Source organism: Nesoenas mayeri, assembly GCF_963082525.1.
Source record: "Nesoenas mayeri genome assembly, chromosome: 2".
NCBI lineage: Eukaryota > Metazoa > Chordata > Aves > Columbiformes > Columbidae > Nesoenas > Nesoenas mayeri.
Genome location: NC_137543.1, coordinates 159,173,497 through 159,195,835, shown reverse-complemented (window position 1 = coordinate 159,195,835; position 22,339 = coordinate 159,173,497). Strand labels below are relative to the sequence as shown.

At 46.9% G+C, this 22,339-nt stretch overlaps 2 protein-coding genes across 2 annotated transcripts in view; one reads left to right on the top strand and one right to left on the bottom strand.

The window, feature by feature from the left end:
* VILL (villin like) overlaps positions 1-7,527 on the top strand; it is a gene marked incomplete at its 3' end in the record, with an annotated part of 21,775 nt that extends 14,248 nt beyond the window's left edge. The window contains exons 12-18 of the mRNA XM_080364235.1: positions 415-594; positions 1,351-1,496; positions 2,211-2,355; positions 3,013-3,201; positions 5,434-5,502; positions 6,323-6,574; positions 7,414-7,527. Coding sequence (XP_080220361.1) covers positions 415-594; positions 1,351-1,496; positions 2,211-2,355; positions 3,013-3,201; positions 5,434-5,502; positions 6,323-6,574; positions 7,414-7,527 — 1,095 coding nt within the window. The remainder of the gene's footprint in view (positions 1-414; positions 595-1,350; positions 1,497-2,210; positions 2,356-3,012; positions 3,202-5,433; positions 5,503-6,322; positions 6,575-7,413) is intronic.
* Positions 7,528-12,545: 5,018 nt separating this feature from the next.
* Positions 12,546-22,339, bottom strand: part of PLCD1 (phospholipase C delta 1) — a gene marked incomplete at both ends in the record, with an annotated part of 46,143 nt that continues 36,349 nt past the window's right edge. The window contains 7 exons of the mRNA XM_080340146.1: positions 12,546-12,637; positions 12,995-13,144; positions 16,300-16,432; positions 16,942-17,120; positions 18,156-18,272; positions 18,592-18,748; positions 20,359-20,526. Of these exons, the coding sequence (XP_080196272.1) occupies positions 12,546-12,637; positions 12,995-13,144; positions 16,300-16,432; positions 16,942-17,120; positions 18,156-18,272; positions 18,592-18,748; positions 20,359-20,526 (996 nt within the window). The remainder of the gene's footprint in view (positions 12,638-12,994; positions 13,145-16,299; positions 16,433-16,941; positions 17,121-18,155; positions 18,273-18,591; positions 18,749-20,358; positions 20,527-22,339) is intronic.

Here is a 22,339-nt window from a genome sequence, read left to right as displayed (position 1 = left end):
GGGAAGATGGGGATTGCCCTCAGCTCTCAGTGTTGGTCCCACCATACAGCTGCTATGGCAGATGTTCAGCTAAGCTGAGTGCACCTGGAAATCAGATCCCAGCTGCCTTGCCCAGTCTACGTGGCAAATGCTTTGCAGACACCAAGATCTGCTCACATTGAACTTGAACATCTTGATGGATGCTGGTCAAGACTCAGAGTAATCAGGGAGAAATGTGGAAGTTATGCCATGTGGGTTTTATTCTGACCTGGAACCAGAAGGTATTTGGGTTTCCTCTGTACAGGACCATGGTCTGTCATTGCAGCAGCACGGAAGGTTGTCAGCCGAAAAGTCTTTCTCCTCAAATCAGACACACCCTGGATTTGCATGTCCTCTTCTCCTCCCAGTACCATCCTTCTCTGCGTTTCCTTGCAGGGTGGCACGAGCCGGGGTCAGAAAACCACTCCCGAGCCGGCAATTCGCCTCTTCCAGGTGAGGGGCACAGATGAGATGAACACAAAGGCCACCGAGGTGCCAGCCCGGGCCTCATCGCTCAACTCCAATGATGTCTTCCTGCTGACGACCAGCCAAGTCTGCTACCTGTGGTGTGGGAAGGTGAGACTGCAGGGAGTCCAGGGGAGGCAGCTGAAGGAAGCCAAAATTGCTGGTGTGGGGCTTAAGTCTCCTACCACCACTGAGCTGTGGAGGTGTATCCTTGGGCAGGTAGCCCATTAATTTCAATGGAGAAAGGTGTCACCAGAAAAAGGCTCCGTCTGTGGAAGATCCGCAGTAACAGCCCTCTCTCTACTGAAGTAACTCATCTTGGGGTTCATCTCACCTCATTTTAGGTGTTCCTGCAGCTTTCAACTGAAAAAAGCACCCCAGGTTCTCCAGCTGTAAGAAATTACTCAGGATTAGAGCATACTCATTTATCCCGGGTTAGTCATGTGTTTCAAGATGAGATGGTAGATCAGACTGAAACAGAAGGTTGGCCCAGAGAAGTTGCAGATATCCCAACATTTCCAGTGCTTGAGATCGAGTTGGATGGGGCTTTGAGCAAGCTGATCTAGTGAAAGATGCCACTAGTGAGAGAGAGCCCTGCCCATGGCAGGGAGGTTGGACTAGATGATCTTTAAAGTTCCCTTCTAACTCAAACCATTCTACAATTATATGAGTTTTGCTCTAGGTGCCATTGACTGCACTGAATGTCCTTTCAAGTAGTATAAATGGATTCTGAGTGACCAGCTCAGATGAGACCCTCAAAAGCATTCAAGCATGTCTAAAACTCTCCTGAGGAGGGTAGAACTAAGCCAGCCCCACAAATAAGTTTTTCCAGTCTGTCCCTAACTCCAATCTTTGTCCTGAACACAGGGATGCAGCGGAGATGAGAGGGAGATGGCAAAAATGGTGGCTGACATCGTTTCCAGACGGGACAAGCACACTATTTCAGAAGGACAAGAGCCAGCAGAGTTCTGGGAAGCCTTGGGAGGCAAAGCACCTTATGCCAGTGAAAAGAGGTAACAGTGACCTCCTTGTTCCTCTGGGCTTGGCCAACTGACATTAGTCAAGGGATCAAAACTTTGCAGGAAGGTGGGTAGGCACTTTGATACTGTGTCCTCACTAAAGGGAGCATGAGGTCAGAATATCACCAAAGCTTCGTCAGAAACCACACTAAAATGTCTCTTTCCGAGGTTTTGGGTCAGGCCTGCTGTGAAGTAGGAGCTCCATATCCAAACCCTGCAGACAAGATTGTTCTACACTCTCCTTTCCCTACAGTAAATGCATCCCAAATCTTGTCCAACCAAAATGATTAAAAAAATATAATAATAATCATAATAATAAGGGTTACATGAACCACATGCTCCATTTCCAGCCATTATTAGCTTTACCAGCAGACGCAGAAGAGTCATGAAACTAAATCTGCTTTTGAACGACCTGGATTTCTCCATCCCTCTGGGCAGGTGATGGGTTCCTTTGCAACCAAGTGATCTGATGTGGGTTTCGCCTGACATCAGGCTCATTTCCACAATGAGAGGAGGGTTCTGCTTTTGCACTCTTTGAGTGGAGAAAAAGTTACCTTTAAAAATTGTTAAAATGGTCCAAGAATCAGCACCATGTTCCCACCTCTTCCATCGAGGTCATGACAAGCAGCAGCACAGCCCAGCTGGGAACCACGAGGGAAAAGTTTCCATCTCTTCTCTTTTTTTCTTTCCCTGCCATGCATGAGGAAGGTTTCAAGAGCAGGTCGCACACTACCAGCCTCGCCTCTTCGAGTGCTCCAACCAGACAGGTCGATTCATCATGACAGAAGTGGTGGGCTTCTGCCAGGAAGACTTGGATGAAGATGATGTCATGCTGCTAGACACATGGGAAGAGGTCAGCACTGATGCCTCCTCCTCTTCCCCCCAGACATATTTTCAAAGAGGTTATGACTTAATTTGCTTGAATCTGTCATTCAACTTGAAACCGAGGGCAATACACCTTCTGTCCCATCTCCAAACCCTTCATGGTGCTTGGTCAGACAAGCAGGTGTATGTCCAATCCTTCTCACCCAGATACAAAACACATGAGTCAGGTGGTATTGCAAGAAAAGGGGAGATGGAGACACCTGGTCCATGCCTTGCTCTGAGGCAAGAAGACCTGGACCTGCTCCAGTCTTTGCCAGCTCAGACAAGGGGGTGGCACCTAGAAACACTCCCCCTCATTTCCCAGCACCAGTGGTGACAACTTGCTTTAGGATATTGGAAACTGACTCCGAGGGCTTTACTTTCTGAGGCCATTGGAGCTTTTGGCCATGCAAGGATGGGGTTTAGCTACCTTCAAGCATGTGAGAGCTGTTTTCTGAAATATTTATGCTTTGTCACAGAAGCAAAGTCCTTCTTGGCTGGGAGTAAATTTGGGACCAAATTCCCAGGGGACTATTGGGAAACATTTCCCATTTTATCTCTGCTTCAGTTGGCAGGGGTGAGCAAACAGCCATGTCTGCACAGGTCCTAGCTACTCACTGATCTTCACCACCTTCTCTCCTTGCAGATTTTCCTTTGGATTGGCAAAGCCTCCAACACATATGAGAAGAACGAGGCCATTGCCTCAGCTAAGGAGTATCTCAAGACCCATCCAGCAGGGAGAGACTTGGCAACGCCGATAATTCTGGTGAAGCAGGGCTATGAACCCCTCAACTTCACAGGATGGTTCAACGCTTGGGACCCCTACAAATGGAGCGTAAGTTGCTGGAGAAGCCCAGCGGTATGGACACATGCTCAGCAGTGTTTAAAGGGTGTGATTGTCAGTGAACTTGTCCCTTATGGTGCATGGAGTAAAACCTTCCTACGACATGTCCTGAGCTTCACGGCTTCCTAGTGGTACCTGAGCAGCTTCTACTCCTTTGCCAACAAAAAGTACCTGTTTGGCAAAACTGAGGCTTTTGCAAATATAAATAGATGTGCTTCAATTCAAAATATTGATTTTTTTATTATATATATATTAGGTTCCAAATCAGGTTTGTGATTTCAGCCAAAAATATGTTTGGGCTGCTAGTAGTAAAATCAAGTTCAGAGTGAAAACAGAAGCACCCCCCATCATTAAAAAAAAGGGATATCAATGCTCGTTTTTCAAAATGCAGTCACAGAGTAAAATTTATGACCCAGCTTAAAGGGTAAACTCTAGTGAAAAGAAAGATGTGAGCATACAGGTCTCGTGTCCACGTTTGCAGACTGCCCATCAGAGCCCAGGAGCTCCCGAGCACGGTCACCCTTGGTGCCTACATACAAGCCTTCTCAAAACCTGATTTATGAATACCAGCTCTTCGCTATATAGAAATGTAAGCCTGCCCCAGGAGAGATGCCTGGGAATGAAAGAAGTCCTTTATCTCCTCTTTCAAATACATGGGATTCAGGTCATTTCAGGAGGAGAATGTAGAGCAGACATGATTGGATGGAGGAAGGAGCGATGCACTCCATGTAGACTATGCAAGCAGCACAGAATATATCGAGAATAAAGGCCGATCCTGGAGAGATTTTTGCGGTTAATAGAGCCAGCATATCTGTTCGTAACAAACAGCAAGCAATGCTGCCAGGCTGTGCACCTAAATTCCTGCCACCCGATGGCACTGGTGTGTAGGGTTTAGGAACAAAAAAGGCGGAAGATGATGTTGGGAAAATCTCAGCATCCAAGTGATATATTTCCAGAACCCTCCCTGGTTGCTGCCACTAATTGTCCCTTCTGTCTCCTGCTATTTTTTTTCTATGAACATCAGTGTTCAGCTAGTTCACAAGCAATCCCTTCTGCTCGTTGCCCAAAGGGTTGCCAGTGAAGTCCCATGATTGAGCCTAGAGGTGGGACAGCCAGGTCAATGGTGTGAAGGTCCCCAGGGGACTTCACACTGAAGGAAAACTCACGCAGAGATATTTTATTTCCTGTAGGTGGGTTTGCAGCATCTTTCTTTGCAACTGGGCTGGTGGTAGAGAGCCTGTTTTGGGAACTGGATTGGATAAATAAGACAGCAATACCCAGACCCTTACAACAATGTTGATGCTTAGAATTAAGGTCAAAACTTGGGATTTGGTTTTGGGCTTTTTTTTGGCACTGTGGGTTTTTGTTTGTTTTGGTTTGTTGGGGTTTTTTAGTTTGTTTTGGATATTTGTTTGGTTGGTTTGGTTTGATTTTTTTGTTTGGTTTTCCTACTGAAAAACAAGGATATAGCTCATAAAGTATGTGCCCCTAAAAATATCCCCTGTAGGCAGCTTCAGCAACTGCAGACAAGCAATCAAAAATGTTGACATCCCAGAAACATCTGGTGTGTGCGTTCATTGCTCAGTTTTGGGTCTAAATCTGATTGCTCCGCAGTCCATGTGTTTACGTTGTTTGCTCTTGTTGGGGAACGTTGTTGGACGATTCTGTTAAGAACTGACATCTCCTGGCTGCTTAAGAAAACACAATCATGAGCTTTGCCAATATATCTTGTATATTCCTTTTTTAGGAAATACAAGGTAGATGGTAATGCATAGCACCAACTTGCAAGAACTCAGGGACTGAGGCTTTGAAAAATCTGTTGCTTTATCTAAATGAATCAGGGAAGGTAAAAAGAGGGAATATTATTTTATCCTGAATGCATTACAAGATTCATTGAAAATTTAGAAGATTTAAATCCAGCAGTAAATATGATTTCCCTTCATTTGCCTTCTGCTCTCTGAAGTATTTTAATTTCCTATTTTCACCTGTTATTGTACAACTGCAAAGGCTAAAGAACATTTGTTTCTCTGTTTTCAAGTGAAAGCTCATATTCTGGCACAGTGTCCTGGTTCCAGGAGCTGGGGATGGAAGGAGGCACCTGCCGCCACCTCAGTGGGCATCACTGGGCTTTAAAATTCATATGATCTCCTGACTCCCTTAGAGAAGAGGACCATGTGCCAATTAAAGGTGACCTGTGCTTCTTACAACTCTCTTTACCTTTAGGATGGCAAGTCCTACGAAGAGATGAAGAACAGCTTAGGAGACGTGTCAGCTATATCCGAGATCAAAGTGGTGAGTGACTTCTCCACCATATGGGTGTGAAACACCTGGGTTTAAACATCATCGTGCCCCCCAGCCTGTTGGCACGAAGGAGAGGACACAAGGATCAGAGCAGGCATGGGGACCTTAGGATCAGAGCTGTGCTCCTCTGTGGAAAGCAGAGGGAGAAGTGATTAATAACCCGTAAATACACACAGATCTCCTGGGACTTTTCCAGTCCTGTGCAGAGAGCTGTGAGCAGGAGTCTGGTCACCTGCTTCCTAAACTACACGTGCAAATAAAAGTGTGTGTAGCTACAAGATTGTGCAATGAAGCGTTGTGTGAGTAGTTTGCAGTGGTGGGGCCCCTGGTCAAGAGGGGCATGGGAGATCTTCAAAAACACAGAGAAAACAAGGTCCAAACAATCCCAAATGTGGTTGTCACACAGGATCTGTCCTGCCCTGGACAGGAAGGAAGGACAGGGGATTTGCACAAGGAGGGATATGCAGGCAATTTAGAAATTTTAGACATGGTAGATATCTAATCATACCTTCTGTCCTCCCACATGTACCTTTCCCTGCTGTTATCTTGAGAAGAATGAGGCTGCTGTAAGTATCTTCAGTTATTTCATCAGTGCTGTGCTTTTAGCAATCCTAACATCGAGATGCAACATTGGTGGAGGTGCTACACTAATGTTTTAGTTCAGACTTTCTCCTTGCCACTCTGAAGCAAAAGACCAACAGATAACCAGTGCCAGAAAGAGTCACCCCAACCCCAACAGAGAGAAAGATCCTAGGATAACCCCCAACTTGCTTTGCCAGAGCTTCTTGATGTGTTTTCCTCCCTTTGGCAGGACCTTAACAACATCAGCCTGAACAAGAGAACCCTCAGCATGACCAGCTTGTCTGGTCCAAGTATGACAAGTGCTTCCACTGAGTATAAATCACACTTCAACCACAATGTCAGCAACAGCTACAGCAATGGCAGCAAAACCAGCAACAGCCCTTCCTTGGTGCCCAATGGTGAAGGAATTTACTCCCGAGAGGTGCTGATGAACAAGACGGTGGATGAACTTCCAGAAGGCGTGGATCCCACTAAAAAGGAGGTGACAGCATTTCTGTTTTGATGCTTTTGTAGTTTAACCTGCAACTTGCTCTTTGGTTAAGTGCACTAGTACTTTTGACTGTTAAGTCCTGCTTCAGGCTCAAGGAGATACTAGCTGGACACATAGATCTCATAAAAAACAGGAGCTTCATGTGAGAGGAAATTGTGGACACAGGGGGCTGATTCCCTCTACTCTCTACAACACAAGTTTGACCAACGTCTTGCCCTAGCAGATCTCCTGGCAAAGGCCAACACCCAGAGCTGCAGAGTGGATCCACAGCTGGGCCCCACAGCAATGCCCATGGTTGTATTTCAGCTGGGCTGTACATGAGTGTTTTATTCTATCCAAAATGCTGGGGGAAGCTAAACTTCTACAAGGTCCTTCTCAGTATCACCAATGAGCCTGCTATCTACACAAATTTCTGCCCTTCCAGCAACGGGAGTGAAGATTTCCAGTGGAATATTTTGGGGGGAGATGCTTTCACTGTGAATCACTATCTAAGAAACCACCCAAAACTTTGGCCAGCAGAACTTTTCCAACACAGTATTGATTGATCTGGCCTCAGTCTGATTAGCAGGGACCAAATTCCAGCCAGAGCCTGACAACCCCTCAAAACCAGGGAATCTCTTAGGGGTGGTGGGCTTTTATTCCCCTGGTGCTTTGGGAAGGGGGATGAGGAGCAGTTGTTGGGACGTTCCACTTCCCACCATGCAGATAGGTAGCAGGACAGCAACTGTTGGAGTCAGTGGCACCGTGAGGAAGGGACACAGCCAACGGAGATGTCCCAGCCTCCGCAAAAGCCAAAGCTGACCTTTCCTTGCTCTCTCCTCCCACTGCAGTGCTATCTCTCTGATGCCGATTTCCACGATATCTTTGGGAAGTCCAAGGAAGAGTTCTACCAGATGCCCAAATGGAAGCAGCAGAATGAGAAGAAGCAATGTGGACTCTTCTGAGACTGCAGGGGCCATCTGCCATCTGGTGACTCTGGGACCAACCCTCACTCTCTTAGGAGCTGCAGGAAAGAACCGCAGAACAGCTCAGTGAACCCAACCCAACATCTCAATCAGGCCAAGCTCCAATGCAGTTATTCCAGCAGCCACTGTTCATGGGATGGCTCCTTTCTCCCTGAAAACCCTGAACATAAGAAGGCATGAAAATCCCTTCTGCAGGAATGACTTTGCAGGGTTTTTTGCCTCTTTGACACTTTATAGCCATGAAGACAAGTGTGTGTGTCACACAACTGTATTGTAGCCTCTTCTTCCTCTCCCTTTTGCAAATTTCCACGTGCACAAGGTCATGATCCTCCTTTATTTGTAGAAGTTTAAAATTATGCAAGGCAACGGCCACTTGCAGCTGCTGTGTAAATTCTGGCTGGGGAGAGGAGGTGGAAGCCCTAGGAGGACAGAGGGGGAGCCCTGAGGTCAGGAAAAAGGGTGACGGAGCAGCCAGATGGGTGACGGGGCAGCCCACGGAGTGACACCAGCCAGTTCTGCCCCTTCTCACCTTGCAGAAAAACTACTCACCAAAGAACAGCAAGAATCAGTTGTAGACTGACGTGCACACCCCAGTGCAGGTAAAACAAATGGAAAACAATTGGAAAAAAATATATGTATTTAGAGTATATTTATCAGATGATCTATTTCAAGAGGATGATGAGATTTAGGGCTAGAATCAGCTGTTGATTTTGACTGCCAGACAAGACTCTGACTATTTCTGTCTCGTTCAGACAGCATTGCCAATCTCACCCGGCCTCCATGTGCACAACTGGGTGCAGGTGATCGTAAGAGTCCACCTGCCTGCAGACCAGGAGGGTTTTGGGTATGACCTGAGGCAGAGTGTGTCCCACCGAAGGTTTTTGTCAGGGCTCCATCCCTGTGATGTCCATTGGGCTGAGAGTGCCTGTTCCACACCACGAGCTCAGTCTGATTGGGGAGGGCAGGGGGAAATGTGAGTTATCAGAGATTAAGGGATACAACTGTAAACAAAAGGAGAAACACATATGTTTAAAAACTCAGAAGGTGTGGTTTTGCAGCTTTACTCCATTTCCAGCCCTATCAGTGATTCCAAATAAACAGCCAGCAGCAGCACCGTAAGTGTCCTTGATCAGCGTGTGTGGTAGGGTGGGAGCAGAGGAAAGTTCTGCAGGGTCACAGATCCTTCAAACACTTGGTCTTTCATGGGATTCGGGATTTTTTTGAAAAGAATAAACAGATAATCACAGAATCATAGAATCACAGAATCATAGAATAGTTTGGGTTGGAAGGGACCTTCAAAGCTCATCCAGTGCCATGGCAGGGACATCTTCACCAGCTCAGGTTGCTCAGAGCCCCGTCCAGCCTGGCCTGGGATGTCTCCAGGGATGGTTCATCCACCACCTCTCTGGCCAACCTGGGACAGGGTTTCATCAGCTTCAGTGTAAAAAATTTCTTCCTCATGTCTGGCCTGAATCTCCTCTCCTTTAGTTTAAAACCATCACCCCTTGTTCTATCACAACAGGCCCTGCTCAAAAGTCTGTCCCCATCTTTCTTACAGGCCCATTTTAAGTACAGAAAGGCTGCATTAAGGTTTGTTCCCAAACACCACATAGCCAGGACCATTTGTCTCCCTATTCCCACATACCCTGCTCCTGAAGGCCCCCGATTGCCCATGGTGGGTACTTGGCCATTCAGCAGGTGGTCTGACTGCCCACCCCTGCTGCAGGGATGTGGGGATGGAGCTGAGGAGCTGCAGGCAGCTGATGGTTGGGGAGCGAAAAGCCCTCGCACAACACCAAGGACCACGCAGTAGTGGTGAAGTGTCACCATCTGGCTGGGCTGGAGACAGGGACCTCCAGGCAATGGGGTCTTCTGGACAGATCTTTGTGTTTAAGAGTTGGTAATTACTTCAAATAAGCCCCAACCCCATCATTGCCTCCATGCTCCTGACATTACTTCATCCCATTTCTGCTTGAGGGTCCAGCCCAGAACCCACTGACACCCTTCTCATGCAGAATAAGGTAAGAGTCCAGCAGAGACACAAATCAGCCTGATTACCTGCATGATTGCTCCTGTTGTGTTCACGCTGGATACAATCAGTGCACATTATCCCTGTTTCAGCCTCTATTACCACTGCTGGAAGCAATAATATTTGGATCGCCCCGCTGCGGCATGCTCCTGCCAGCTCCCAAATTAACGAATTGCACGTGCTGTTCAATAAAACACAGTGATTCCACTTATCAGCCATGACTGCGGGTCTAATGAGCATCGTGCAATCAAATGGAGAGGGGTAGAAGTACAGTCCGATTAGGGAGACAAGGATGGTTCCCTACAAGTTGCTTATCGGCGATGCTTATCAGATCATGTGAACTGAGTGCTCTTGCCAGGACACGGAAACCAGCATGGGGTTGTGCAGATAACAAATCCTTCTGATATTTGTGCCTGTTGGAAACTGCTCCTGCTCTTCTCATGGGGAGAGTTGGTTTGACTCATTGCCTGTGATTTCTAAAGGAAAGCTTCTCACCCACATCCCACCTTTCACGCAGCTTGCTGCTTTGTTGCAGCGTCTGGTGGGCCATGTCCTCCTTCTGCTGCTCTTTTCACAAGAGGTCTTCCCTAGACTGGGGCTCCAGTACTTCCTAATCTGCTTAGAGATGGGTTCCATTGGTAATGGCATGGATCATGTCTCTTCCTTTGGGGAAAGAGGAGGCCTTGCAGCATTGTCAATCATGCTCTGGTCCATGCCATCTCCATCTCAGCTTCTTTCCCACCTGGCTCCAGTAGTTTTCACCCAACTGTACCTACCTGATGAGGGATGTTCTCTCTTCCCATGGATCTTGCCTGCCTTTATTTCAGTGCACAACAGGCAGAGGAAACCCTGGCTCCTCTTGTAGTCCATCTAAGCCCACCCTGACCCTGGACAGTGTGGTTCTGCTCCCTGTCAATGAGTTCTCTAGTGCTGACCACAGCAGGTAGGTGAGGGGTGTTTTAGATCAATAATCCAACTGAAATCTAATCCTGCAACACCAAAGCCACAAATAATTTGTTCTCAGCCAACTCAGTGGGCTGATCCAACTCACCCCAAAAGAATCACAGGCTGGTTGGAGTGGAAGGGACCTCTGGAGATCATCTAGTCCAATCCACCTACTAAGGCAGGTTCACCAAGAGCTGGTGCCACCACGGAAGAGGGGACAGGGATGGCTCTGGTCACGTCTGTGCTCAGGCTACGTGGTACAAGCGCCATGTGTGGTACAAGGCAGCCCTGGGTATCCTTCATTCAAGGTTTTTTTATCCTGTGGCTCCTTTTTTCATCCTGAGCTCAGGCTGTCCCTGAGCTGCAGTCAAGGATGCTCCAGCCTTGGCCTCCAAATGTGTCTCCTGATACAACATGCCCCATCCCAGAGGTGAGAGCCCATGTCACTGCCGGACACCCCGTTCTGCCTCAGTGGCCTCTGCCACTATTGTACTCTTGCAACCACTCGTTATTAATCTGATATGAGCCTTTGAGTTGTGGATGTAATTCACATTTAATCTGGTGGTAGTTTACAACATCACAATATTGTACTGAAGAGGAAAAATCAGTGAAGTGTCCAGCAATGATTAGCAAAACAAACTGCAGGTAGGGCTAAATAACACCCAGTTTTGCCATGGCCCAAGGATCACTAAATCCAGGTGATTTTGGACTCAAAAATAGGTGAGGGAGTGAGCGGAATGGAATTTGTTTAAAAGGACATTAACCTCTTCAGTAGCAGCCCATCCTCTCCACTGCCAGGCATCAAAAACCCCAGAAAGAATGATATCTATATGAAATTAAGCAGGTTTATCTCCAACTTAATGTGTGTAGCATTCAAGTAAGACAAAGAGGCAAATAGTGACAAGTAACTGGACTTCTCCAATTTTTTTTTTTACTTTTAACAGTCTAACATAGTAACATTGTTGTCACTTCAAAATATATATTATTTTATTTCAACAATATTCCCTTAACTCTGTAGTTGTACTTGAAGAAAAACCACCTTTTGCCACAAGTACTGTGTTGCTGTCCAAACCACTCTGTACTGGGTTTTACCTTTACAGTGCAACTGGGACCAGGCTTAACATTTACGACGGTTTCTACTGCCATTTCTGTGTTAAAAAATTACAGGTGTTTTTGGTTTTTTTTTTAATAAAAACACAAACAAAGAAAGTTTTACTGCGTTAAAAAAACAAGCCCTACTGTCAGTTGAGTGTATTTCCACTGTCATTGGCAAAAGAAAGACCTTCTCTGAGGCTCCTTTGAGTGGGTCTCACTTTGGGTTAGAGGGAAATCTGCCATTCGGCGGCTTTTTTCTCTTTCACAGGATGACAGAGCCAGGCTTTGAATGCAAAGCGACCTGGCGGAGAGCCAGGCACACAGGCACAGTAGTGTTCATGTATTTCTTATTATAATACAAAAGGAAAGACGAGTTATATAACACGGGCCTTTGTAGTGCAGCTTTCTCTTTTAATCTGTAACAGATAAGAGGACAATTGTGTCCCCATTTAAGATTTCATATGGTGAAAGATGTTTGACATCTGAAGTTGCAAGAAGTCACCTGGCACCTGGCCACTGATTTCAGTGGGGGGGTGGATTTTTTTCTTGTGCAGATGTTGGGTTTTCTGTCCAGATGTCTGACCCAACCCACCCAACTCAAGAGCTGTACTTTGCTAAAAATGAGCCCCTATCCTCTTGCCAAAAGCAGAATTAAAAAAATCACACTAAGTGAAGTGAACTAAAAACACAGCTGGATTGGTCAAAAGGGTACAAAAGGATTAATCTCAACAGCAGCATTAGGATGTTTCCAGCACGCAGAAGGGAGAAGGTTGATGGCTATTTCACATCAGGGGTCCCATGGGGCACCGTGTGCTGCTCCAGAGAAGGCACTGGGGATTTGACGGGACCCTGATGTTGGCAGACTTCGCACGCTGAATTCCTTCAAGGTCTGTAATGAGCTTCACTGTGCTCTGAAAGGGCTGAGCTGCTAATCGCAGTTCTGGATATTGATGTACACAAAGAGGGTGGAGGAGGAGTAAGGGTCTCCATTCTTGGTCAGAAGATGGATGTGGCGGTAACCTGGAAGCAGAGACACAGATGGAAAGTGGCCTTTAGTCCGGGTGGAAAATATTTGCTAACGTTTGCCAAGACCCTGCAAAAACATTTCCTTGTCTCCGAGCGTTTTCCTCCCAGTACCCCACAGAACAGGTAGGTCTGAGAGGATGGCTTTGAGCATTGGTAATGCATCGTGCCCAAGGCCACTGGTGACAAGGGCATCCCTTCCCCTTGTTAGCAGCTGCCCAATAAACCATTTATCACCTTGCCCATCTTGGACCTATTCTGATCTCAAGCGTGATGGGTCTGGACCTCTCATCTAGAACACTGGAGCTTCCCAGAGGGCACAGCAGTTGTGAGGAACAAGTCACAGGGCCTTACCTTGCTTCAGACTAGTGAAGGGAAGGGTGTACTGCCCGATGAAGTCGTTCTTGGTAGACATGTCAAAGTCTTCCACCACAAACCGGACCAGGGCAAGTGCAGGGATCTCTATGTCAAATGTAAACTCTTCATCCCATTTCGGGTTAAAGCCTGGGCAACACAGACAAGGATGGAGATCAGAGCTGCTCACCAACAAGGAAGGGAGAGATGCTCACAAACAAGGATGGAGGTCAGAAATGCTGGCAGGTAGGGTAGAGGTCCGAGATGTTTGCAAATGGATGGAGACTTTGACTGACTGACAACCTAATCTAACCCAGACCCAAGGCCTCAGGAGGTGCCAAAACCATTATTTCCAGCTCTGACAGTGATTTGCTACCTGGTATTAATAAGCCCTTCAGCTTAGGCTGCTCACTTCAGACCTCAGCACCACACTCCCAGAAGACAACAAGGAGAAGGAAGGAGGTCAACTGTTCTTTTCCACAGGCTCTTTGGTTGCCATTGGACCTGCTGCAAATTTTTACAGCCCTAAATCAAGGGGGAGCAGAGAGAAGAGCTGTGTCTTTGTGTTGTGACAGCCTTCTGGGGCCTTCAGCCTCACTGAGTGCTCGAGGCACACCCATCTGTCACTACTCTGTGCCTCAGTTTCCCTGCCTGCAAGAAAGGTTAATGAGGAGTGTCTGATTACAAAAAACATCACCAAGTCTATGGAAAACATGTTTTATGTCTGCCTGGGCATTGTCTGAGAAAGCCAGACTAACCTCACTTCTATTATGGATAAGGATCTTGTGATCCGGACTTACAAAGCAAACAAAACTGTGACTGTCACATCAGGTGAGAGATGCAGAGCAAGCTCAGTGCTCTCTCTGCAGGTCACGGCAGGTGCCCTTTGCAGTTTCAATAAACCACTCCCCAGAAACAAACAGGACAAAAGAGCATCCTGTTTGAAACCTGCTGCCATCAGCTCAGCCTGTGCCCAAGGGCAGAAGAAGTTCAGCTTAAGCCTTCTGGCCATGGAGGGTTTGTGGACGATTCGGCAGGAGGTAGAGATCTGTCAGATGGCCCTGAAGGTGCTGAGATAGGCCTGTGGATAATGTCATCATGAAATATCTGTGTTGGGTTGGTGCACTTTATTTTGATTTTCATAGGCTTAAATCAACTGAACCGTTCAGGTAACACACATCTGCTCCTGACGCCCTTCACCCTTGCATAAAAAAGACCAAACAAAACAGTGATGCTGATCCCATGGGAGAAGAATTCATGAAATCTGAGGGAAAGCCACCAGCCCTAGGACAGCAGGTTTCACTGTAGTGGTATCTGGGGAGGGATTTTCAACCCATTTTAGAGCCACAGTGAGATGCTCAGAGCTGATGAAGCCAGCAGGTTCCCACAGTCTCTCGAGCTCCACAGCTGCACCCCTGGGACCTGATCTGTGCCCACAGCTCCTGTTTCAGTCCCACCACCATCAAACCAGATGAGCTGCTGAAGCGTGGCCACGTATCTGAAACCTCAGCCCACAAAATGTAAACTCCTGCCTGCAGCTGCCCCTTTCTAGCACCGATGTTTTCATGCTTTGATTCACTTTCTATTGGGAAACACTCCCTCCAGCATCCCTCCAGTGTCCCTCCATCCAGTCAAGGTCTGGGTGTGCTGAGCAGCCCTGAGGAACAGGCTTGGCAGGTCTGAAACCTCCTCTACACAGCTTTCACTCGAGGCATTATAAAAATCATTCTACGTGAAAGAAAGGGCCGTGAACTTTAGGAGCCAGGCCAGATTTACTCAAACAGGAAAGAGGAAAAAGGAAACATTACCAGCAAGGAAAAAATGCACTGGCTTTCTAGTACTTGGCTCTTACTCCACACAGAAAAAATCAGAGTGTGTGTGTGTGTGTACACACATATTACACATTTGTCTGTCAGTAGGAGGAAGACAGTTGATTTTTCAGACTCCTACTGCCTCATTACAGCCACAGGAGAGAGGGCTGAACTTGCCCTCTGCGATCTCTGAAGGCCACAGTATTCAGACCTTCACTGTATGGCAGAAAGTCACAGTCATGTTTGATGAGAAATGGTGCACAGGGAGGTGAAATGTCTGTGAGATCTCTGAGGTCAGTGCTGGGTGAGGCTTGAGCCCACCTCTTTGGAGATGGCGGCTACAGCTTTTACCCCTCACCAGTCACATTGTGTGCTAATTTAGCACCTGTGCCACTTTGGCCAAGAGGACAAGCAGATCATAGAGTCATAAAATCATTTTGGTTGAGAAAGACCCTCAAGGTCATTAAGTCCAACCATTAAACCAACACTGGTGCTAAGCCATGTCCCTAAGAACCTCATCTTTTAAACATCTCCAGGGATGGTGACTCCACCACTGCCCTGGGCAACCTGTTCCAAAGCCTAACAACCCTTTCTATGAAGAAATGTTTGCTAATATCCAATCTGAACCTTCCCTGGCACAACTTGAGGCCATTTCCTCTCATCCCATCATGAGGAGGCTCTGAGCTACAGGAGATTTTTCACAGACTACGTTACACATGAGAAGAGGCTGAGAGGTGGAGTTATTCAACCTGGAGAAGGCTAAAGGCATTACTATTGCCATCCTCCACTACCTCCTTACAGAGAAAATACAGCCAGTTTCTTACAGGTGCACTACAAAACCATGATGTATAATGGGCACAACCTGCAACAGGGGGATTTCTGGTTAAGAATAGTGATATCTTATCATCTCTGTCTTTTGAGATATTTAGTTTATCTGGGTAATACCCTGAGCAACTTGAGTTAACTTGGCGGTTGGTCCTGCTTTAGGCAGGGGCTGGAACAGACACCTCCAAAGTCTCTTGCAACCTCAATCTTCTGTGAGTTTGTGACACTTTTGAGATAAAATCAGCCCCACAAGAAGCCTTCTCTTGGAAGATCTTGGTGGGGTCTCTGGTCAAGTCCAACTGTATGGAGGTAAAGAGCACCTCCAAAGCTCTAGCTCTGCAGAGTTGGCAGCCAGCCTCAAAGAAACTCTTATGGCTGATGATGTTTTGCAGGGAATTTCTTTCTCCAAGAAGACACAAAAGAACCCCTGAAAGTAACTGTCCATTGGGACATCTATCTGTGGGGCTAGTTCATGCCACCAGCAGTCTATAAACAGAGCCCCTGCACTGAAGTAGGCCAAGAACTTATGTATCTGTGTAGTGTGTGCAGGCTTGAGGGCACCTGGGCACGTCTGGTTGAAGGGCAGCAGTCTGGGCAAGGAAAACTCTGCTATGTGAAGCCACAGAGTTACTGGCCCAGGGGAGCAAAGCATGGAAGAAATCCCCTTACCATTGTTTTCAATGACTTTGGTCTGCTTCTTGTTGTTATCCTGTTGGACACCGTGGATCTCTATCGTTACCTTAGGATCAACGATGGAGTTTTTGCTTTTGTTCACCTTGGGCAGCTGCTGACCAGAGATGATCTGTGGAGGAAACAGAGGAAGAGGTCATAATGTCATGATGAGGTGGGGGAGGCTACCTGGTAAACATCCTTCTCCATCTCCAGGAGCATAAAACCTGCTGTGACAAGCTGGTGCTGGTCTTTCAGAACCAGTGTTGTGACATCCTTCAGAGGAAGCAGTCATGAGCCAAAGCACCTAATGAACGTTGCTCAAGCCCAGCCAGCTGGCAGGGGGCAGGCAACTTTTCTAACTGTCCCCACAATGATTTGACGATACTTGGAAACAAGAGTGGTGACTGTTGACTGCATGTCTACCTCTGTGTTTCTCTAATGACGGTGAATATTGCCATCAACCTCTCCTATGGCCAAACGTTAAACATGTAAGTCTCTGAAGGAGGAGAGCTCACGCAGGACTGGTGGGAAATAAGTTAGGACGACATTGCCCAGGTAGGACCAAGAGAAGGTACAACCTACATGCCTCCCCCCTGAAGGTGGATGCTACTGAGACATTTTTCCGACGTCTATTCTTACTTTAAGTAGAAGCTTCTTCTTTGTCCCCCATGTTCCTTCTGTGATGGATTTTGGATTGAATTTGGTTTGCTCATCCCGGAGGAATTCCGGCTTTAAGACATACCCAGAAAACCCATTGTCCTGGAACCGACCCTGGTAGACATCCATTTCTGTGCCTGCTGTCTGGAAATTTAGAGCAACTGCAACATAAATAAATAAATTCAGTCACTTTCAGATACATCAATGGGAGTCTTTTTATACTAATTATGTTCACATGAAATTGCACTTATTGGACATAAACACTGATGCTTCGAAGAACAGTAATAAACTGTGACCCTCACATCTGCTACCACTGAGGATTTCTTGCATTTGGAGGTGTTGGAGACAGGAGGAGCCACTACAGCCCTCTCAGTTGTCCTCCTGCCTGCCATAGGGTCAAAAAGTGTCCTGCATTGAATTTCTGTCACCTGGCTGGGCAACTGTGTCTTTTAGATAAACCTATTTGTTTCTATGCTGAAGGAGTTATCTCCTGTATGGAAGCCAGCAAATTCTTCTTGATTGTTTCTCAGCTATACAGCCTCATTGCAAAACCTCCTTTCAACAACTGAGCCATCTCCAACATCCAGCATCATCAAGAGAGCCAAGATGCCACCAGCAGCTTGCCCACTTATCACTGCACCGAGTTTCCTTAATGAGAGCTACAACATAATTCAATTAACAGGCTCTGGGACACTCGTTTCCATTAAATCTCTGGCTATCAATATATCATCAGGGTCTCAACACCCTGGAAGCAGGTATGATGTGGTGCTTTGACTACAGGGAACAGCTCAGGTCATGGCTTGGCTGTTGTGGTCATGGCCTTACTCTAGGGCTCAAGAGGTCTAAGTTTGATTTCCATCTCCACCAGAGATGTCAGCATGCTTTTCAGTAAGTGGCTGTAACTCCTGGCTCTCTCCTCCTCTGTTAAATGGTGATAACTCTGCTCCCAGTGAAACTGCAGAGATGTGCAGAGATGCCAGGAAAGGGTCTCTTAATGGTTTTGAAGAGGGCCAGAAAATAGTCTATGAAAAGTCATTGAGCATAGCCTGAAGAGCTGATCTCTCTCGCCAACCAGTGAGCCTCTTTGCCTGTAAATGTCTTGAGATCACACATCTACCCCAACTGAAGCCCCATCACAACCAAGTCATGGGCGACCCAGCCAGGCTGACCCTCTCCAACCTCCCAGTTGCACCCACCGATCTGGCAGCCGACGTTCCACAGGTCGATGGGGTTGTAGTTGGAAGAATCTGTCCTCCAGCCTGCAGGGTAGATCCGGCTCAGGTGCCTGATGTTGTGATGAATAAAACTGGTTCCTACAGAACAAAAAAAGAAAAAGAAGAAAATGGTGCTTTCAGTGATGGGGGCTGATCTACCTTTTCTTGATGCTGCTGTATATACTGTTCCTCTGTCTAGCAAGTCTGGCTGAATGTGAACTACCCGTATAAAATGCCCTTCTTGGTACCAGTCTCTATGATATTGTTATTCCCATTGTTTCTCAGTGACATGCATGGCCAAAGAATCAAAACCGATGTCTTTCAGGATGCCTTTTCCTCATGCTCAGCCCCCACTAGCTGTCCCTTTATGGGGGACTGGGACAGAGCGTGGCCTTTTGCCACGGCACAATATACATACCAGCCTCCTGGGCCAGTTTCAGAGCTTTGCTCTCTGTGAACGATGACATCTCGTAGAAAGGCCGAGGATGGCTGGAGTCCTCAAAGCCATTGAAATGGACGCTCTTGCAGTAGACAACTGTGTCTGACAGCTCCTTGGCCAGCTTCAAGGTGTCACTCTAGAAGTAAGAGAGGAAGAGGTTTGTGGGGAGTTGCTGCAGTCATACTCAAAAGTAATAATCATGTTTTGTCTAGGACCCCTGAGGCTTCTATTCTCCACCATCTTCAGATGAAAATAATGCAAACTATCAACACTCACTGGCACCTCTGTGCAGAGAGAAGGTGGGAAAAGGACAGGCTGCCCTTGCCATGTCCCTTGCCATGCATGCAGAGTGCTAATACCTCCTCTCAGAGCACCACTGCCCTCTCAGGCCCATTCAACCATATCATAGAATCATAGAATTATAGAACAGTTTGGGTTAGAAGGGACCTTCAAAGTTCATCTAGCCCAACTCCCCTGCAATGAGCAGGGTCATCTTCAACTAGATCAGGTTGCTCAGAGTCCTGACCTCCCAAGTGTTACTACCAAGAATATTTCATTTCATCTTCCCCATCTCTCCATCTGCATTTATTTGCATGGTATTACGTGAATGAGTATTTCAGCTCCACTATCACAGCTCACAAGTGACTATGGCTACAAACACAGGAACAACCCAAACTGCCTGTGTTGGTGAGCTAAGAGAGGATTTCACACAATATCTTTGGTGTCCCAGCATCCTTGTGGCATGATGCTCTCCAGATGGATTATCTTTGCTGGTGGGATAACCTTTCTGCTGCCTTCTGCATGATCACTTGTATTTCAACATCAGTGGCTTCCTCTAGTTGCTAAACTTTACAATTGAGTCTTAGCAATGAGTTTTCCACACTGTTCTGGTGCCAAGCGTGCAAACTGGAAAATAAGGGGAAGGGAATGATCCTTTGGCCTCCACAGACCTTGAGCTTTTTTCTCTTGAGCTGGGAAGTTCTCATAATATAGATGCCTCCTACTCCACAGCCACGTTCAGTAGTGTGAGCGTGAAGTGAAAGCCACCAGCTCCCATCAGAGCCAAGGAAAGAAAATGACAGACTTCAAGATTATACATATTATTGACTACACCTCAGAGAAACAAACAGGACCCTCAAAGAGTGAGCAAATCAGCAAATCCTTCCCTGCCTCCTCTGGGTGAAAAAACATGACCAGTGAGGCTGCAGGTGTGTCCCAAAACATGACCAGAAAAGCATCAGCCTCTGATAAGAAACAAATTAATGATGGTCCCATGACAAACAGATGTCTGGAAATCAGACAGAGATAGATTGAGCATGTGCCCTTCCACTGCTTCCACAAATGCCACATGGCCTGTCCCAGTTGCAAGGGTCCTCCAGCCTTGCTTTAAGGAAAGAAGACAACCTTCATACTTGGCTCTGCAAGATCTCTGTGACCAGGATCCTTAGCTCCAGTGATTTCAACAATTCACCCTTCCCCATCCCCAGCTGAGAACACACTGGAAACTGTCTTAGCTGGAAACATACTGAAAGAATATTTCAATTGCTTTTGGGTTTTTTTGGCATGGTACAAAGCCCACCTAGAAAGTGGTTTGCCAGCATGAGTCATGGGATAGGGTAACAAGACAGGATTTCCCAATGCAGAACTTTGAAGCCTTCTGAAATAGGCAAAGATCTAGTTTATAGTTTTTCTGCTTCTCCAGGACTTTCTGCCCCTTTTCCGGACTCAGTTGCTTCTTTTACTTACCTTCCCCTTCTGTTGTATCTCGGTCTTTACAGATTCATCTTCAATTTCAGCAGCTTCATCTTCATCAGAGACATCCTCAGCCTCCAGGTTGTTGTTCCCATTTGTTCCAGTGGGGTCCTCCTGCCTGCTCAGCTTCTTGCCTTTCACAAGGATCTTCCCTTTCAGTTGCTGCACAAGCAAAAGTGAACAAAATAGATGGTGATTAGAAAATATTCTGGCCTGCCCTGAAGGAGCAAGGATATAACAGTTCTCTAGCTGCAACCAGGGCCAGGGCCTTTTGGAGTTGCATCAATTGTTATCCATAGATACAGGCAAAACTAAATCTGTTTTTCCACTGACGCCTTGATCTGCCTTTGAGGCTACAAGCCACGAGTTTGAAAACCCCACATAGCCCATGGCTTTTCCTCTGATACAGAGCTGTCCATCATCTCAACTAGACAATTTAAACTGTTGTGCTGCTAGAGGTAACACAAATATACTATTTTTTTTTCAAAATCGAGTGTGGTTCAGCAACCAATGCCAAGCCTGGGGGTCATGGCTCATGGGAGCTATCCACAGCACTGTTTCTGCCCTTCTGTGTGGGCCTTTAATTTAATCTACCCCATTCTCTGCAATTTATGGTTATAAACACACACACAGCCTGGAAAATGGTATGAGATCCATGGAGGGACTGAGGCAGTGCGGTCATTTTCTCCACTAGACATTTTAATGGGGAGAGAGGTCCATTAATTTCTGGACAGGTGTCTCATGTATAGCAGATGTGAGATTTAAATATTAGGGAGTCTTGAAAGTGAAACTGTAAGGTGCTGACAGCATAAGGAAGAGTTCTCAGATTCTTCCCAAGGACATCTCTTCTTCTGAAAAGAGCTCCTGCTGCAGCTGCTATCATGATACCACACTAATAACCAGCTGCATAGAATCATTGAATCATTTTGTTTGGAAGTGATCCTTAAGATCATCAAGTTCAACCATTAACTCAACACTGGCACTAAACCATGTCCCTAAGAGCCTCAGCTACACATCTTTTAAACACTTCCAGGGATGGTGACTCCACCACTGCCCTGGGCAGCCTGTTCCAATGTCCAACAGCCCTTTCTGGGAAGAAATGTCTCCTAATACCCAATCTGAATCTTCCCTGGCACAACTTGAGGTCATTTCTGCTTGCCCTGTCACTTGCTACTCAAGAAAAGAGACCAGCCCCCTCCATGCTCCAAGCTCCTTTCAGGCAGTTCAGAGATCAGAAGGTCTCCCCTCAGCTCCTGTTCTCCAGCTGAACCCCCAGGTCCCTCAGCCGCTCCCATCACACTTGTGCTCCAGCCCCTCACCAGCTCCGTTCCCTTCTCTCCACTCGCTCCAGCACCTCAAGGGCTTTCTTGGTGTGGGGGGCCCAAAACTGATCCCAGGATTCGAGGTGCAGCCTCAGCAGTGACCAATACAGGGGACGGTCACTGCTCTGATACTGCTGGCCACATTATTTCTGATACAACCCAGGACATGCCAATGTTAACACAGCTGGCTGCAGAGCTAATCCAAGGAGATATTTCATATGCCAAATCAACCTCCAGCTTCTTTCGAAGTCCACATAAAACCCTCAGGTGAAGCAACACGCCAACAGCACGTGGTTGCTCGCAGACCCCCATAATACTGATGTATCTCTAGTTCAAGATCTGACTGTGGGAGGAAGGCTGGAGCCTGGAGAGGGCTGACTCTGGACCCAAACCAGGCAGCAGCGATATTGGCAGCAAGGAGCAGTTCTGAGAAGCGTGACTGCCTGGGTCCAACCTCCAGGTGAGCAGGTTATGCCTCAGAATCAGTTAATTCAGCCCAGGAGCACCCCTAAATCCTGCAGCTTCCAGTGAAGTCAGTGGGCAATTTGCTGCCCCATGGGTGCATTTGGTACTCCTGACTTTAGAGAGTGCTAATTATTACAGAAAAATGTGATCTCAGAGTTATCCAGTACAACCCCTCAGTCTGCATAGCA